The sequence below is a fragment of the Dreissena polymorpha genome, chromosome 4, assembly GCF_020536995.1.
Source record: "Dreissena polymorpha isolate Duluth1 chromosome 4, UMN_Dpol_1.0, whole genome shotgun sequence".
Classification (NCBI taxonomy): Eukaryota; Metazoa; Mollusca; class Bivalvia; order Myida; family Dreissenidae; genus Dreissena; species Dreissena polymorpha.
The window spans coordinates 43,658,964-43,677,990 of record NC_068358.1 but is presented as its reverse complement, the minus strand read 5'-3'; the positions used below and the strand labels follow the sequence as shown (position 1 = coordinate 43,677,990).

Here is a 19,027-nt window from a genome sequence, read left to right as displayed (position 1 = left end):
GTTCACTTTTCATGAAACTTGGTAAGAACATTTCTTTAATGATATATTGGGCTGAACAGATCAGTTCCTTTGTATCACAGGTGAGTGACTTTCGGCCTCTCAGGCCTTTTTTGGTTATATTTTGTGACAAAATAGTATTACTTATATTTAGCTAAGTGTTACTTAATAATTCCGAATTTTAGATTGGTTTAAGCGTTAACTGTTAAATCAAAAGGTCAGCGGTTCGAGACCATGAGTGGCACACTTTTTAAAATTCTATACTCACATCATACTGCAGCTCTTAAGTACCGATGTTAAAATGTATCTATTGAAACCATTTCATTACGCACGTCAAAAATCGCGAAATCTGTTAGTTGAAATAACTTTTGATATATAACGTTGCCGTCAACCTGTTAAGATTATGTAGAGAATAATAGGTTAGTGTTGATTATAGATCAGGTTTATCATGCGAAGCTTAGAAAACACGTTTTCGTGCCGAGCATGATAAACCTGATCTATAATCAACATTAACCTATTATTCTATTTATCCCACGTTTTGTTCATTAAACCTTTTTTATTTAAACAAAATTAGTTTTCATGAGTGTTTGTCGTATTTTCGTGTTTTTTTTTTATAATGACTGCAGTGTAACCAAGGTATTTTTTACTCCGCGTTCCAAAAATAACCGCTGATCAAATAATCATATTTTAAACTCAGAATATCGTTCTGTGACAAAGAGTCGTGCGTTATTAATTACAATTGTATTCATATTGAATTGCAAATCTACAAGTTTTATAACATGAATGTAACATTCAGTTGTTTTATACAAGGAACTACATTTGTTTACACGTAGCCTAACAACGTAGCACGTGTCGTTGATTATAGATGAAATTTAATAAACGGGGCTTTAATCAACCGAATTCGCTGTAAAAGTGGGATAAAACTCGTTTTACTTAAAAAATAATGTCCTCACACTTTCCGAAATTCGCCATTTGTATACAATTTGTTAATTGATTAGTATTTTAGTGACCACAAACAACGATTACCGGTATTATGCACGATCAAACAAAACCCACGTTTAACATGTTTATACAGGATTTTCAGGATAACTATTGGTTCTCACAATTCACAAGTTCTTCTCTGTTGAGCATACCTGTGGAGTGCTGATGTGACTGAGCCAAGATAACTACTCGATATCTTGCTTCCTCGCTGTCTTTTTCTGTATACACGGGCAAAACGCATCGGCGGTCCTTCACTGTCTCTTTCTGTATACACGGACCAAACACATCGGCGGACCCTCGCTGTCTCTTTCTGTATACATGGACCAAACACATCGGCGGACCCTCGCTGTCTCTTTCTGTATACACGGACCAAACACATCGGCGGACCATCGCTGTCTCTTTCTGTATACTTGGACCAAACACATTGGCGGACTGAACCAATTAAGTATAGCCAATATCACGTGCACCTCCGTTCCCAAAGTTGGACGACGGCGCTTTTAATTTCAGATGAAAATATTGCCTCTATCAGCCTTCTGTACAATTATTAGACTTGCGACAAACTGTCGGCCTTCATCTGCACATGTAGGCTTTCTTTCCGGTACTTCATAGAATGGACTTGAATCGCTTAGAACGCTGTACGAGCCTTCACTAGCGCGCTTGTAATATTCGTAGGTGCTGACTGCTGAGTAATCCTGGCATTATCCTCTTTGAAATTCCGTGTTTTTGTGTGGCTCATGAATGGATTTTAAATGCTTAACATGCTGACCGTGTAATCTGTTTCTTTGATAATTCGTGCCTTATTGAGGGTTGGGTATCATTAGGAACATCATTCCCAATGTTCCTAACACCATTCTCTACGTTTTAATCATTCTCTTTTTAAAACGGTATTAATATGAAGACTAACCATTGGCCCGGTGGGACATTAAAGGGCATGTCCCCCGAGATTCCAATGAGCCCTGTGGGACATACAAGGATATGTCACCCGAGATTCCAATGAGCCCTGTGGGGCATACAGGGACATGTCCCCCGATATTCAAGTGAGCCCTGTGGGGCATACAAGAATATGTCCCCCGAGATTCCAATGAGCCCTGTGGGACATACAAGGACATGTCCCCCGAGATTCCAGTGAGCCCTGTGGGACATACAAGGATATGTCCCCCGAGATTCCAATGAGCCCTGTGGGACATACAAGGACATGTCCCCCGAGATTCCATTGAGCCCTGTGGGACATACAAGGATATGTCCCCCGAGATTCCAATGAGCCCTGTGGGACATACAAGGACATGTCCCCCGAGATTCCAATGAGCCCTGTGGGACATACAAGGACATGTCCCCCGAGATTCCAGTGAGCCCTGTGGGACATACAAGAATATGTCCCCCGAGATTCCAATGAGCCCTGTGGGACATACAAGGACATGTCCCCCGAGATTCCAGTGAGCCCTGTGGGACATACAAGGATATGTTCCCCGAGATTCCAATGAGCCCTGTGGGACATACAAGGACATTTCCCCTGAGATTCCATTGAGCCCTGTGGGACATACAAGGATATGTCCCCCGAGATTCCAATGAGCCCTGTGGGACATACAAGGACATGTCCCCCGAGATTCCAATGAGCCCTGTGGGACATACAAGGACATGTCCCCCGAGATTCCAGTGAGCCCTGTGGGACATACAAGGATATGTCCCCCGAGATTCCAGTGAACCCTGTGGGACATACAAGGACATTTCCCCCGAGATTCCAATGAGCCCTGTGGGACATACATGGACATGTCCCCCGAGATTCCAATGAGCCCTGTGGGACATACAAGGACATGTCCCGAGATTCCAGTGAGCCCTGTGGGACATACAAGGTTATGTCCCCCGAGATTCCAATGAGCCCTGTGGGACATACAAGGATATGTCCCCCGAGATTCCAATGAGCCCTGTGGGACATACAAGGGCATGTACCCCGAGATTCCAATGAGCCCTGTGGGTCATACAAGGGCATGTTCTCCGAGATTCCAATGAGCCCTGTGGGACATACAAGGACATGTCCCCCGAGATTCCACTCGGCCCTGTGGGACATAAAAGGACATGTCCCCCGAGATTCGACTGGGCCCGCAGGGATATACAAGGACATGTACTCCGAGATTCGACTGGGCCCGATGGGATATACAAGGACATGTCCCCCGAGATTCCACTGGGCCCGGTTGGACATACTAGGACATGTTCCCCGATATTCCGGTCGGTCCGGTGGGACGGTGGGACATACAAGGACATGTCCACCGAGAAACATGGGCCCGGTGGGACATACAAGGACATGTCCCCCGAGATTCCACTGGGCCCGCCCGGTGGGACATACAAGGCCATGTCCCCCGAGATTCCAATGAGCCCTGTGGGACATACAAGGACATGTCCCCCGAGATTCCACTTTGCCCGGTGGGACATACAAGGACATGTCCCCTGAGATTCCACTGGGCCCGGTGGGACATACAAGGACATGTCCCCCGAGATTCCACTAGGCCCGTTGAGACATACAAGGACATGTCCCCTGAGATTCCACTGGGCCCGGTGGGACATACAAGGACATGTCCTCCGAGAAGCATTGGCCCGGTGGGACATACAAGGACATGTCCCCCGAGAAACATGGGCCCGGTGGGACAAACAAGGACATGTCCCCGAGATTCCACTGGGCCCGGTGGGACATACAAGGACATGTCCCCGAGATTCCACTGGGCCCGGTGGGACATACAAGGACATGTCCCCAGAGATTCCACCGTCACTTTCCTGTACGTGTTTGGAGATGCTTGAACACAACTCGGCAAATACCTCATATAAGCGCGTCATTAATCGACTAACGTTCCTCGTCCTGAACATGTGTGACATTCTAGCTCCTTCTGACATAATTTCGAATTTGTTTGCACCCTCAGCGTTATCCATGTTTACGATTTAGCAATTCCTTCAAATATACGTTTTACAGCGAAGGATAGGTTGAATAATATGGTATGGAAAAGTCGCCATAGAATGACATTAATCGCGTTCTCATGAAAAGCGTTCTTGAGAACGTTACCTTGTCTGACAGTCAACTGATATCGATAAATATATATTTAAATTAAAACAAATGCAGGTAATAATTTAATGAATACATGTACTTGTAAAAAAAAACACTATTGTAAACCAATCCAACGTTTGGCTGTGGTGTTCTTATGGAACTTTCGGGGCGCCGCATGGTCAAGTTACTTTACATGTTCACTAGGTAAAAATATGACAGACAGACAGACATTTTATTTGACTTGCACAATGTACATCGCCAACATCACATGTGGTTGCCTTGGTATTAATATATGTCAACACGTATATGCGCAGAACACAAACGTCTACAAACATGAAATATGTTTATCACAACGAATAACGTATACGTTATAACATACATCGACAGTAATCGTTGTCGAAGAATAAACGGTTTGTAACGACTGCTTTTAAATATTTACGATACAAGAAATATTTTTTGCGATGTTTACATTGTTTACATAAGAAGCGTTTACGTTTTTTGCTGTTGTTTTTTATGTTAGTTTGTGTCTGTGTTTGTTTATGTCGGTGTTTTTTCTTCGAGAAGGGGGGGGGGCATTAAGAGGTTTAAGGTCAATGTCAAAACCGAAATCAAAGGTCAAACCATGGATTGATGTTAAAATATCTTACCAGAAATGATATATGATATAAGCATAATAAGGCTGAGTGTCGTCAACTAGGACAACTGTAAGGCCACAATTTAAGGTCAGAAAGATTAGAAAGCAGACATAAACAGTAAGTTTGTGTCCAGCATGCAACTATATAATCCAGAATAAAAAACGAACAACGTATTTTATATGTATACCGGGACAACGTGTGCGAATGCGTCGAAAGCAAAGCCAAACACGTTCAACCTAGGTAAAATCGCAAAAAAACATGATCCTACCAATTTAGTGGCCTAATCACTGATGTTAGGATTGGTCATTTTCAAAATATTTAAAAAACAAAAAAATAGTGACGGAGATCAATTAATGTACTGAAAACAATGCTAAATATTTTGCACTAGGATGGATATGCGCATTTGAAAAAGCATCATGCGGGCAACGGATCAGGTTACAAACACGTATCCAGGGTGCAGGATCACGTTACAAACACGTATCCAGAGTGCAGGATCACGTTACAAACACGTATCCAGGGTGCAGGATCACGTTACAAACACGTATCCAGAGTGCAGGATCACGTTACAAACACGTATCCAGGGTGCAGGATCACGTTACAAACACGTATCCAGGGTGCAGGATCAGGTTACAAACACGTATCCAGGGTGCAGGATCAGGTTACAAACACGTATCCAGGGTGCAGGATCAGGTTACAAACACGTATCCAGGGTGCAGGATCAGGTTACAAACACGTATCCAGGGTGCAGGATCAGGTTACAAACACGTATCCAGGGTGCAGGATCAGGTTACACACACGTATCCAGGGTGCAGGATCAGGTTACTTTGTTGGGTTCCCAATTAAACTTTTTAAAACAATTTTTCTTAAGAATTTCAACTAGTGCATAAAAGACAGATTTTTATGTTGCTTATGGCAATGTGAAATACATCAGAATTACTTTATTTAATAAGCCTGTGTTCTTGTTTAAAAAGTCCATGTATTCTTCACGATTATGCTTCACGCAACGTGAAATTTTGTCACCGAATTTAGATGTATTCGATGATTTATTCTTATACCTTAAGATATCGACACAAACTGCAATAAAAACTGTCTTTTATGCACATAAGAGTTTGACAAGTGTGTTTCTGCACCCGGGTATCACGTGCACATGGAAATTCGACCAAAACCGACCACAGAGAAAGGACATAAAGAAACATAGCATGAACATTAAGCCGTGTCGATGATCCGCCCCCTGTGTTCGTAATGAAATAACACATCAGTCCACTTAAAATACGCAGGGCAGTTGTCCGTATGTGTACCCATGACGAATTTCGAATTGAGCGATTTATTACGTACACGGACACATTCACAGCCAAAATTTTCATGATTCTGGGTCATTGAATGTTTGCTAAAAGATTGCTTATTTTAGTATTTGGTGTATACTAGTGTTATACATTATGAAGTTTACATCAGCAATAAATATCGCCCGAATATTAAGATTTTGTTTAATGTCATAATAAAGGATGCTTATTTCTAATTGCATCCTGTATACTTTTCACCCAAAATGCTTTATAGCCAGTTTATTGACATTATTAAAACGACGAATCGACACTGTTCATTCAAGTTCGTATTTTAATTAAAACAGATACTGTAACGGTTAATACTACAGGCATCCGCACCATGTAAGGCATCATAGCTCTACGGACTATATACAGAAAACGTTAAACATGCCCTTGCAATACATAATAGCTTATTTGCGATGATTCAAAGTACGATAATAGAAGTTTGTATTAGTTGTAGTCAACGTTGTCTATTAAAATGAAGCAATATTTATACGGCAATTATCTGTAAAATACCAATGGCAATATTTTATTTGGCATACAAGACCGTCCTGGCTAGTATAGTTATTTGCTTAATGTTTCTCAATAGAAACAGTTTTCACCAATAACGTCAAGATTCCCACTGACATTAGACACGGAATGTTATTCAATCATCTATTGAATCTATACACATGCAAGCATGCAATTGTTGTTAACAAAATTAAATGATACTGTTACGGTAACTACTTAATAGATACATTTATGCATACTTACAATCAGAAATCTAGGCCACGTAAGTTGTCTTGGTCAAACAAAAAAGGTTTATCCACTAAAAACTCCAAATAAATATGCAGGTTGGTTAAACGTTTTCGTTCTTTACCATTTACACACTAGACAAGTAATTTCATACTTTAAGAAGAAAACGTGATGGCCATATTCAACATTCTTTCTTGTAGTTGCTGATTTCTGTCATAGCGCTCAAGCGTGTTGGTGGGTTTAAAGAAGGTCGCCGACATGCCAAATATACCCACTAGAACGACAAAAGAGCGACAGGACATGCCAAATACTGTGCAACCATTATTATTCGTCAGATAATATTTTTCGTCTTTTTCGTCAGTGGGCCGATTGGCGAATTGAAGATCCTAACGAATAATTATGTCTAATGTTTAAACAAAATTAAAACTGAATTACCGTAGATATAAAACATTAACATCCAACGTAATCCACGCATACATACGTCTTTTTCGTAATCACGTACACCCGCAAAAGCGACAAAAGGACGACAGGAAACGCCAGAACAATATGGCTATTATCAGCATGAATAAATATTCATATGTAAAGGGACGTGTTCACGTTTTGATAAATTGACAAAATTGAATAAAATGTTTCAGATTTGCAAAATTTCGTTGTAGTTAAGTGTTGTTGTTTTATTGAAAGGAAACAGTAATACTAAACATTTAATATGATCTATAATATCCATTATATATATATCTTTTTATGATTTATAAACCTGAAAATTATAAAGCGTTACAAACGCGAAACGATTGAATAGTAAGGAAAGTTTGCTGTTATCGTTATATTATGTGACATTACGAGGATTGCTTATGTAACGTATAAAATACATAATGTACCAAACCGGCACGAATGGCCGAGTGGTTTCAGCGCTAGACGTTAGCTCCAAGGGTCAGTGGTTCGAGACCAGATTTGGACTACTTTTTTTCTTTGTTTAATTTTATTTTTGTTTTATACTGGAGCTCTTAAGTTCCGATGTTTACATTTATCAATTTAAAACAAACTTCAAAACCACAGCCTCACAGGTGGAAGTAACGTACCCAGGATAGTATTTTTTAGGAGCCCAATATATTCAAATAAATATATAAAATCATGTTTAATGGGAAACAAATTGACAAAGAGCCATGAAAAAAAATCATGATTTCAATATCAGAAGGTGGGGAATTTTTTCATGGCTCTTTGTCAATTTGTTTCTCATTAAACATGAATTTATATATTTATTTGAATACAGTGGGCTCCATAAAAAAAATATTATCCAGGGTACGTTACTTCCACATGTGTTCAAAACATGACCAAATCTGTGAACACATCCCTTTGATGTAAATCTGTGAACACATCCCTTTGATGTGAAATTTCGCAAAATAAAATGCAGATCTAGCAAAAATGATCGAAATTCAACTTAGAATACAAAAAGTTAAGTTTGGGCACAGCAAATATGGGTTGGTTGGGTTAGTGAAAAATATCTTTTACGGTTAAGGCCTCTTCCTAATGAATTAATTCACTTTTATCCACTTAAAAGTTCTCAGGTTCAACAAACAATCTTTTACTTACTTGGCTATCTATCAACTCATTAAATCTATGTCCCTGATCCTTAGTATCAACATCGTGCTAAAATACTGTGGCCTTGGTGAATGATAAAGCATAAATCTTAACTTATTAATCGACCAAAATTATACCGTATTAAGGGGTGTATTGACGGTAAATCAATGTTCCTGCGGCGAAATATTAGCCACCAAAAAACATGTCAAAGAAGCTATTATTCCTTTTCTAAGTGAATTTTACCGAACAAAGCTAACATTCGCACAGACATAGTCATGAGATAAGGTATGTAATTCAATAATCCATGGAATCTATGGTCAAAAGAAGCCACTTTATACGTGAACAAATTGTCGCGCTCATTTTTAACATCCGAAAAATCGTACTCCTCCGAATACGCTTCATCAAGCTTCTGTTTATAAAGGTCTACCTCCTCTTTAATAAAAGGATGTCTAAGTCGAGTAATGCTATCACAGTATTTGCACAAAGCCTCGTAGAGCGAGTCCGTTTCTTCTTTGAGATCGGTCATCGCCATCCAGAACATGAAAAAATCATCCAATTTCGCGGGATTGGAATCTCGAGGAGTCCCGTTTCTAGGAAATCGACGTGACATCGCGTGGACTTTCTTGAAGTCTTGCATTGTCAAAATAACTTCTGGTACAAGTTTCTGAGATAATATTTGAGTGAGTTTTATTCCATCCAGGAAAGTCTGGCATTTTCGTGAGAACCAATCCACGTACTGGTGTTTTAACGAATTCATTCGTTTGACGTGCATTTTTGTCCGAACTTTGATGAAATCTAACTCGACCATGCTTTCGTCAAACGGCGTGTAATTTGGAGGGCCACTGGAAACGTTATTGAACAACAGAATTACAAAACGGCAGTGTTAATAATACATAAAATATATATAAGGTTAAACCTCTGATGTAATGAAACCCTCCTATTTAAATAGAACTCCTGTGATTTCCGGAGATATGTCCATAGGCGCTCGATGTCAATAACAATGTTTTATTTATACATTTATTTTTTATTGTTTTATTTTCTTAAAAAAAGATAGTTCGACTATGTACATAAATATCTATGTACATAGTCGAACTATCTTTTTTAAGAAGACGTTTTGTCGGAAGGTTTTTATTGATTTAGTATGTGTATGCATTATAATAAACAACTGGTAACTAAAAACAAAATATAAAAAAAATAAAAATAAATAAATAAATAAAACATTGTCATTGACAACGAGCGCCTATGGATATGTCCTGTAGTGTCATTTCCCGTGGATATCGTAATTAAGAGATACATTTGTATATACAAGTCAGCTGAAGGTCCAATGACAACATAGTGACAGGGCAGGCAGTCCCAAAACTGTATATGGACCAAAACCTGCCTAGCTGGTCCTTGTATGTCAAAGGCCAGAAGTGGTGTTTTTTGTTCCATTTACTACATTGTACCAATTTGGCAAACATCATGATTTGGTTAATCAACCAATAATCAACCAATAAGTTATCTACGATTTAAACAGCACTGTTATACGTTGCAAAACAATGTATATCTTTGGAAGTCTATGGGACAGAACGTATTCGCATTTGAAATAAAACATGGTTTTAAAAATATTTCAATAATAATTGATAACAAATAATTTGGGCAATACTAAACAATCGTCAGTGTCAACAGAAAGAAAATATAGCGCTATCGCACATAGAAACTTAGTGTGGTGACGGCATACGTCAATATTTTGCGCGCGCGGTCCATACTAAGCAGACTCGGTCCATATACTCTTCTGCCTATTTCGTATATGTCGGACCCAATCCGGTCGTCTAGATAAAAGCGTCAAAAATAGGTGAGGTTCAATAGTTTACTTATGAACGGGTATTATACTACAATCGCAGTCACACGTTCGGACGGTCCAATCGAAGTTCAAAACGTTTACACGCACGTTTATAACCATAATTTTGGATTGCACCGTCTGAACGAGCATGCACTATAATATCCTCCTCTAAGGAAATGATCTACATTAAGTCTTTACAGGTGTCTTATCTATATTTCAGCATTAAAACACCACAATATATTATACCTCAAGTGTTAATGACATGGCATAAAAGCGAAAATTGTTTAGAACGGATTGACCGGTATCGATTTAAATGCACCAAAAATTGTAGATCTAAAACATGAATGTATTGGTAACAAACCTGCGCCCTCAGCTGTTAACATTTATTGGTACCAACGTTGTGACCAGGATGGTTGACGTTAACTGGTAACAAAGCTGTGACCACGTAGTAAATGGTTATTGGTAACAAAGCTATGACCACGGTGCTAAATGGTTACGGGTATTAAAGTTGAGACAGGATGGTTAACGTTAACTCATAATAAATATACGCCGTGTTGTTTGGCTGTTGTCTTATTTGAGTGTAATGACATATTATGAAAGCTATCCATCAATCTTGTATTATTATTCGGTGCGGAATAAATACGATTCAGTCCCTTTTTCTATTGTTGGCTTACTAGAAACGGTGCTACGTTAAAACTAAAAAAACAACAACAGGATCCATCCTAATACCACCATATACATAGAGGATGTGCATAATGTAAAACTTTGTCAAAATTGTGAACACATCGTGTCACATTATTACTTACAAGTAGTCCCTGTATGTGAGGTCCATGGAGCCGACCGAGTACGAGGAGGCGACGGACATCCGGCCGCGGTTGCTGCTCACACTCTGGCGTCCGCGATCCAGCATCTTCCCCGTGATCGTCGATCTGCAAACACACGTGTGATAAGATTTGAGAGAAACCCTGATCTATATTCACCAACCATTTCCAAACCTTGAATATACAGAATAGAAGTGTTAAGATATGTGCTTTACAAGTGTGTTTGTATACTCCCTGAATACCACCTGTACATTAACCTCGTTTTGAACGATGTTTAAGGACATAATCAACAACTGTAGTCTATGTTCATGGTCCAAAGACCCCCAATGTGCATGCATTTACAATAACTTCACGCCCTCGATATACCGTGCATGTGGCCACTGACTCCACAGTACGGTGTATTGGTACCAGACACCCAATGTCAATATTGTATATGTTTAGGAATCGACACGTTAATGAAGGCTCGAAATAAAGGTGTTCATATCCTTTCGATGGATTACGTTATTTTCCTTAGATTATGAGATTTATCGAGCTATCGTAGGTGTTCGAGCTATCGTAGGTGTTCGAGCTATCGTAGGTGTTCGAGCTATTGTAGATTTTGAATTTAACATCAAGTTAAAGGCGTAAAATTTGTATTTCAATCTGGCTATACTCAATCCGAGTATAAGACTGTAGATAGTCTCTTTTCAGCTAAATGTAATGTTTATCCTTGCAAGACTCGGAGCGACTCCTATAGAATAACCATCGTACTGTAGAATAAGACGCGTGTTCAAAGTGTACGAGCGACCATCGAAGCATGGCCCAGACTGTCCGCATTTGTCCATTAGAAGTTCCATGTTGGAAGTGAATTTAAAGAAGTGGTCCATTACTGCACATACATAATTTGTTCACAGTTTGCTAAGTTAAAATTAAAGGATCGATTAACTGTCCGTCAGTTTGTAAATTAGTCATTTTATTTTAGTTCACATTTATCTGCTCATTTTGAATTGGCTTTTTGTTAACGAGTTATGTGGATTGAATTATCGGCTAACTATATGTGATAACCTTTGATCGACTATGGTGTTGTTAAGTTGTGCAACTTATTGTAGGAGCAAATGTCCGGGGATAAATACAATATAAAAAACAATTTCCGGGCTGTCACAATAACGAAGGAACCATTGTCCGGTTGTCAAAATTTCGTCGAAGCGAATGTCCGGGGTATCAAAACAAAGTAGGAACAACTGCCGCCTGTGTTGAAATTAGCGAATAAACGAACAATTGTCCGTGGGAACGCGATGGTAATTGTCATTTACACAGTGCGAAATTATAATATATCACATTCATACAAGTAACAACAAACACGGCAGCACCAAGACGACCTTGTAAAAGAATTGTTATGTATATATTAACACTTTTACTCTATAAATCCAAAGATCAACAAACCTCGGGGTCATTTCCATGTCTATCCGACGCGTTCACTAACTGATAGCAATTCCAGAGCAACTATTGGACCTACACGAATGAACAGCGCAAATCGTTGAATTCGTCATTCTACCAAACGGCAGCGCTTTAAGCTAACATTCACGGATTTTTAATCTTCTTTCACTGTTCATTTTGTATCGGATATGTGTATGGAGGAGATTATCGCAAATAGAAGCCCAGTTTAGCTGACTAGTAAGATTAATGCAGCATTTCGACGGGTCGAAAGATTAATCCAATGCAACCCTAACCGAGAGAGATTAGCATTGAGTTCTCCACATAATCACTTCTTAAAACTATTTTTAGAGACCGGTTTAATTGAATGCGTTTTAACATGTAGGTCTTCATGTTGTTTCACATTAATAAAAGTATCTAATCAAAATAAAAACACAATTAATTTGAAATGTGTTTTAACAGTAACGAACTATAATTGAGAGATCAATCGACTGATTGATTAATTTAGTATTTTATTCACAGATTAATTCACTGGGCCAATGGCTGGGTGAGGAGGGAAAGCCCACCACAAGCTTAACTTACCACACTGCATTTGTAATGTAATAATCTAAAATTACAACTTATCATAATGCAAATTTACGACGTTCTTTTTAATGTTTAAAACCATAAATAGTATTGATCTTCGTCGCTGGTCGTAAGCGTTCAATATTATGTAATAAGAAATATTAATAAAGGCCTTATCATTTAACATGTGCAATATTTGTATATCGGATCGATATAGCCATTTCAACTTTCTCTCTTTAAACTGGGAAGTTCGATTACCTTTTGAACACTGGTTTCATGCTATCTATTTATCTTTTCAGTTTTAAGACCTCACACTTATGCTATTCTGCATTTGCTGCATTTGCTTGGTCCGTTATTCTGTTGTGTACACAATTCAGACGATTTTCAAAGACATAAACATGGGTTTTGTCTAGAATTCCAATATGCATTTCGGATAATGATTATATATCGTATTGTTACATTAAGGAACAACACCTACATTTGCCACGCGTTTTGTGGAACAACGCAAGCAGACCTCCATATAGTAAAATTTCCCTTCATCAACCCCGGAAACCCGATCTGATGTGAAAAGTACGACCTGCTTGGAAAAGTTTCCGATAAATTTGGCTGAATTTCAGTAGGGTAAGTAAATCCAGTGCCATAATTGTTTAAAGGCTTTTTTTAAATTAAAATATCTTTTGGTATATGCAAAGGAGGTATTATCATGTATGTTAGAAAAATCCTGGTTATTGTTATTCAGTATTTATTGAAATATGGCTATTTGAAGTCGACGATGCAGGGATTTGTCCCCTATTTAGCACTTTATTTACAAATTTCTTTAAAGGTATGACAGTGAAAAAGTGTTTGCACCGAAAATGATATCAACCAATGTCCCCCGAATGACATATCCGCCAGGGTTTCTTAAAAAAATTCGTATTGGTGGAGAAATTCGACTTTACATTCAACATGTTGATGAAAAAATTATATGACCCGGTGCAGTGCCAAAGATGTCAAGATATGACAGGAGTGCAGTTCGTTTATAAACTTAAAAGCTCACTAATATTCACTCCAAAAAGGAAAGCCAGATAAAACTTTGTTACCAACATGTACGTGTGGAACAACTGCCGACACAAAATACAACCAAGCGATAACACTTACATAACCAGCACACCAAACATCAACCAAGCGATATCAAAAGATGAGAACGAGTCTGTGTCTTCCAAAGAAAACCAGATGCATATAAGAAAAGCAATACCGCTGGAAGCATTCAAATTAACCATTTCAGTAATTCGCATATTGCATTATATCTAATGCAGTCAATTGAAACATAACTTTGTATGTAAATGAATGTAAGCTCATCATATCAGTGTTTCTGCTGAAAAGACGTATGTAAAACAGCCGCTGTAATTTTAAGTGCTTGTTAAATCAACTGACGACCCTGTCAATGACAAAATCACTAATATTTATGCATTGTCAGATCAAATGTTCAATATATTCAAAATTTCACTGTGGACTTTTTAACAGCCATTCAACAACATTTATTGAAATGCTTTTTGGTCGCATAACTGGTATTTCACCCTTTATCATCTAAAATACATCAGCCAATCTTACAGACAACATATGAGGTTTTGTAACTTATCAACCTCCACGCAGAGTTGTCCTTCCATGCTCTTACATACAATCTCTGCCATCACAAGAAAATCATTCCATATATATCCAGATGTAAGGGACATGTATGGTCCATGATGTTTATAAGGGACATGTATGGTTCATGGTGTTTTATATGGGACGTGAATGGTTCAGGATGTTCTATAAGGGACATGTAAGGTTCATGATGTTTTATAATGGACAGGTATGGTTCATGGTGTTTTATAACGGATATGTATGGTTCATGGTGTTTTATAAGGGACTTGAATGGTTCACGACGTTTTATAAGGCACTTGAATGGTTCATATTTTATAAGGGACAGGTATAAATCTTTATGTTTTTAAAGGGACTGCATTGGCTCATGTTTTGTAACTACTAAGGAACATGTATTGCTCTAAATGTTTTATAAGGAGCAGGTATTGCCAATGATGTTTTGAAAGGGACTTGTATGTTTCGTGATCTTTTGTTAGGGACGGGTATTGATCAAAATGGTGTGCATATGGCATAAATGGATCATGAAGTTTCTGTGAGGGACTTGTATTGTAAACGATGTTTTTATGGGGCATGTAGCATTCATGATGCTTTAAAGGAACATGCATCACTAATGATGTTTTGTAAGGGCAGATATGATTTATGATGTTTTGTAAGGGCAGTTATGTTTCATGATGTTTTGTAAGGGCAGTTATGTTTCCTGATGTTTTGTTAGACCAGGTTTGATTTATGATGTATTGTAAGGGCAGTTATGTTTCCTGATGTTTTGTATGGGCAGTTATGTTTCATGATGTTTTGTAAGATAAGTTATGTTTCATGATGTTTTGTAAGGGCAGTTATGTTTCATAATGTTTTGTAAGGGCAGTTATATTTCATGATGTTTTGTAAGGTAAGTTATGTTTCATGATGTTTTGTCAGGGCAGTTATGTTTCATGATGTTTTGTAAGGGCAGTTATGTTTCATGATGTTTTGTAAGCGCAGTAATGTTCCGTGATGTTTTGTAAGGCCATGTATGATTTATGATGTTTTGTAATGGCAGTTATGTTTCATGATGTTTTGTAAGGCAAGGTATGATTTATGATATTTTGTAATGGAAGTTATGTTTCATGATGTTTTGTAAGGCCATGTATAATTTATGATATTGTGTTATGGCAGTTATGTTTCATGATGTTTTGTAAGGCCAGTTATGATTTATAAAATTTTGTAATGGCAGTTATGTTTCATGATGTTTTGTAAGGGCAGTTATGTTTCGTGATGTTTTGTAAGAGCAGTTATGTTTCATGATGTTTTGTAAGGGCAGTTACGTTTCATGATGTTTTGTAATTGCAGTTATGTTTCATGATGTTTTGTAAGGGCGGGTAAGATTGATGATGCTATGGGACAGATACTGACAGCTCTCGGTTGTTGTTAGGTACAACGATGTTCATGTCTGGTTTGATACTGTTCATTATGTTCTGTAAGGTCGGAAACCGACTTTGTTTCTAAGACGCTATATTGTTCATGATATTTTGTAAAAGGTCAGTTTAACATTAACATGTATAAGGCGTAAATCATGTTTAAAAAAAACAATACCGGTAGATGTACGAAGCTTAACATGTTTTGCAAGAAGTCGATAATTGTTTGAACAGAATTTGAGATAAATGTAGTTTATTTTGACGTACCATTTGGGTCAAAAGTCAACAAGACTTACTATGTAAAAAGAGAAATGTACGTCGACGTACAATATGTACGTCGACGTACATTATTTTGTACTTCGACGTACAAAAGTGTACGTCGACGTACAAGTTTTACCGACCCAAGAGTGTAAGCTAATCAGAAGACCCCTTACATCTGTTGCTTTGAACCGCATGTTAAACATTCACTGCGCGATTTTCAGACTCTTTATACGATTTTTATTTCAAAATTTGATTCCATATTATTTGGCCTATGCTTTCTAAACAATCGTGTTACCACAATAAAACAGCGGAAGTCTACACTGTGTATTAGCAACCTGCTCTGGTGATCCCTATCCCTTTGAGCGTCAAGTTATGACATATAGATCAGACATCGGCCGGCTGTCTAATAAGTGTATAATATTTATTACTTAAACAGATTTGAGAATAAATACCGTCAAGTAGATACTTATTTTTATTATATTTTTTTCAATTTTGATATTTTTATTCACTTTATCATCAATTAAAAAGAGATTTTAAACATTTATTATGAATAAATCTGAAGGAAAAGCGGCTCAAGAGACAAGTGTTTTGAATGGCTGTTCAGTAAATTTGTACGTCGACGTACAAAAATGTACGTCGAAGTACAAATTGTACTTCGACGTACAAATATATGCGTCGAAGTGTATTTCATATTTGTACGTCGAAGTACAATTTTTGTACGTCGACGTACATATTGTACGTCGACGTACATTTCTCTTTTTACCTAGTAGGTCTTGTTGACTTTCGACCCAAATGGTACGCCATAGTTAATAACTAATCCATTATAGTTTTACTGATTCTACATAATTATTCAAGGTTTAAAAACCGGACAATTCTAAAATGGTAGTCCAGTTCCAGGGTGCAGGATCACGTGACATTTTGGGGTTCCCAATTAAACATGTATGGATATAAACACAGCGGTCAATGGTGCTTTATTTAAAATAACTTTTTAAAACATTGTTTTTTTAAGAATTTCAACTAGTGCATAAATACAGTTTTTACGCTGCTATGGCGATGTGAAATACATCAGAATTACTTTTTTTTAATAAGCCTGTGTTCTTGACCAAAAATTCGATCTCATGTATAAAGTAATGCAGCACGCAACGTAAAATGTTGGAACCCATTTCAGACGTATTCAATGATTTATTCGTTTATCTTAAGATATCGTCACAAACTGCAAGAAAAACAGTCTTTTATGACCTTATGATTTGTGCAAAGGTATTTCAATAACTTGAGATATTTGCCAAAATAACGTTCATTAAGGTGCGTTTAGATTCTTACCAGTCCGCGTGTAAAAGCCTGAACGGGGTTGATCCTGCATCCTCAGTTCGTGTATGATTATTTAGTTCACAATATGTGAGTTTTGTATCAACCACCTCCATAGTTACAGAAAGTCATATAGTTGCTATAGAAACTTAGTTTTACAATTTCATATGAACATATTTATAAATGTATATTTATAATGCTGAATCCTCTCGAACTTTATTTTTGACAGATCCGTCACAAGATATTGAATACATGTCTCCCACTGTCATTCGCCGAGGCCACGATTATCTAATTATGTTCAATTTAAGCGATCGATCGATTTGAATAGTAGAAATGATAACATGATCTCAATATTTGATCAAACGTTTTACTAATAGATCGCTGTTAACACCACAAGTCAAGTAACTGATCTCCATTTTACATGAATACATGTATGTATTATTAGCCGGTTAATAATTAGGAGTTTGTTATCCTAACTATGAACGGATTCTTTTCCATTTAAAGTTCAAACTAAAAAAGTAAATTATGCGTTATTTAATTCTCGTTCCGTATCCTAGATTTAAAAAAAGCAACATGTTTATGAAACCTTATTGTTGAATTTAGTTTTGACTCATTCTGTACATACAACATAACCATAGTGAGCCGTAACAACTTAAAACCGTTAGTGTAGAAAACATTCAAGTGGTCAAAAGGGTCAATATTGCATGGTCATTTTAGAAAGTAAGCTATGTTCATACTAGAATAATTTAAATAAATTCTTAAACGTGGATTTATAGGGAAGCCAACCAGTTATTAAACCGGTCAATACGTATCTTAAACGGTCAGATTAGTGTTTTTTTGCGAATAAAATGTTAATTCACATAATATGGTAAATTTCAAACAAGACACAGTTAAATGATTAGAATTTTAGTCAAATTTCAGAAAAGTGAAGATATTTAGTATTATATTTACAGGTCGATTGAAACACAATGTCATAAATGTTTATTATAAGCATAATTATGTAGCCTTAATGTTACAAACTTCTGTGCGCTTGACAGTGGACTTTCTTACAACAATAAAAGTAAATCGCATGCTGTAAATTTTTCATTAAATGAATGGTCTAATATCGCAGTTTTTAAGAATTTTATTTTTCAATATAAAACAACAAGAAATATTAACATGATATAAAAAAATGCCGTGGACACACTATAGGCTAAGCTAAACGCAATTCTACAAACTACGTACTTGGTCAGATCTAGCCTCGGCATCTCCATGGTGATATCTTGAGATGTCACAACTTGCACCCAAATTTCGCGATCCCACAAGTAATTCCAGGACAGTATTGAGTTTCCTAGCAACCGACCGGATCTTCATTAAATTCCATGCGAAACCACTTAAACAACCCCCTAGTCCCCATACACAATCGATCATATAACTGCACGTGAGTACTTTTCAATCGTCTGCGAGGTCCATTATAATGTCCACGGGCGTATGTGCTAATCTTTAGTGTCTCGGATCGACCGGCGAATATCGAACTACCCCGCCTTGTGTCGAACAATATCATCAAATTGTAGATTG

The 19,027-nt window shown here is 37.5% G+C and overlaps 1 protein-coding gene across 3 annotated transcripts; it reads right to left on the bottom strand.

Moving 5' to 3' along the window:
- Positions 1-6,241: 6,241 nt before the first annotated feature.
- LOC127879263 (uncharacterized) lies at positions 6,242-19,027 on the bottom strand. Of its 3 annotated transcripts, none has more exons than XM_052426027.1 (3): positions 18,695-19,027; positions 10,902-11,024; positions 6,242-9,115 (listed from the first exon to the last, which is right to left on the bottom strand). In XM_052426027.1, the coding sequence occupies exons 1-3, from the start codon at positions 18,721-18,723 to the stop codon at positions 8,491-8,493; spliced, it is 777 nt and encodes a 258-aa protein (XP_052281987.1). In that variant the 5' UTR covers positions 18,724-19,027; the 3' UTR covers positions 6,242-8,490. The 3 variants fall into 3 exon arrangements, with proteins under 3 accessions (XP_052281987.1, XP_052281990.1, XP_052281989.1); XM_052426030.1 differs by lacking the exon at positions 18,695-19,027 and adding an exon at positions 17,486-17,719; XM_052426029.1 differs by lacking the exon at positions 18,695-19,027 and adding an exon at positions 12,339-12,547.

Coding starts and splice junctions, on each gene's coding strand:
- LOC127879263 (XM_052426027.1), bottom strand. CDS start 18,723: ATGGAGATGCCGAGGCTAGATCTGACCAA. Junction 11,025..18,694: donor CCGAGGCTAGATCTGACCAA/GTACGTAGTTTG, acceptor GTGTGTTTGCAG/ATCGACGATCACGGGGAAGA. Junction 9,116..10,901: donor CTCACATACAGGGACTACTT/GTAAGTAATAAT, acceptor TAACGTTTCCAG/TGGCCCTCCAAATTACACGC.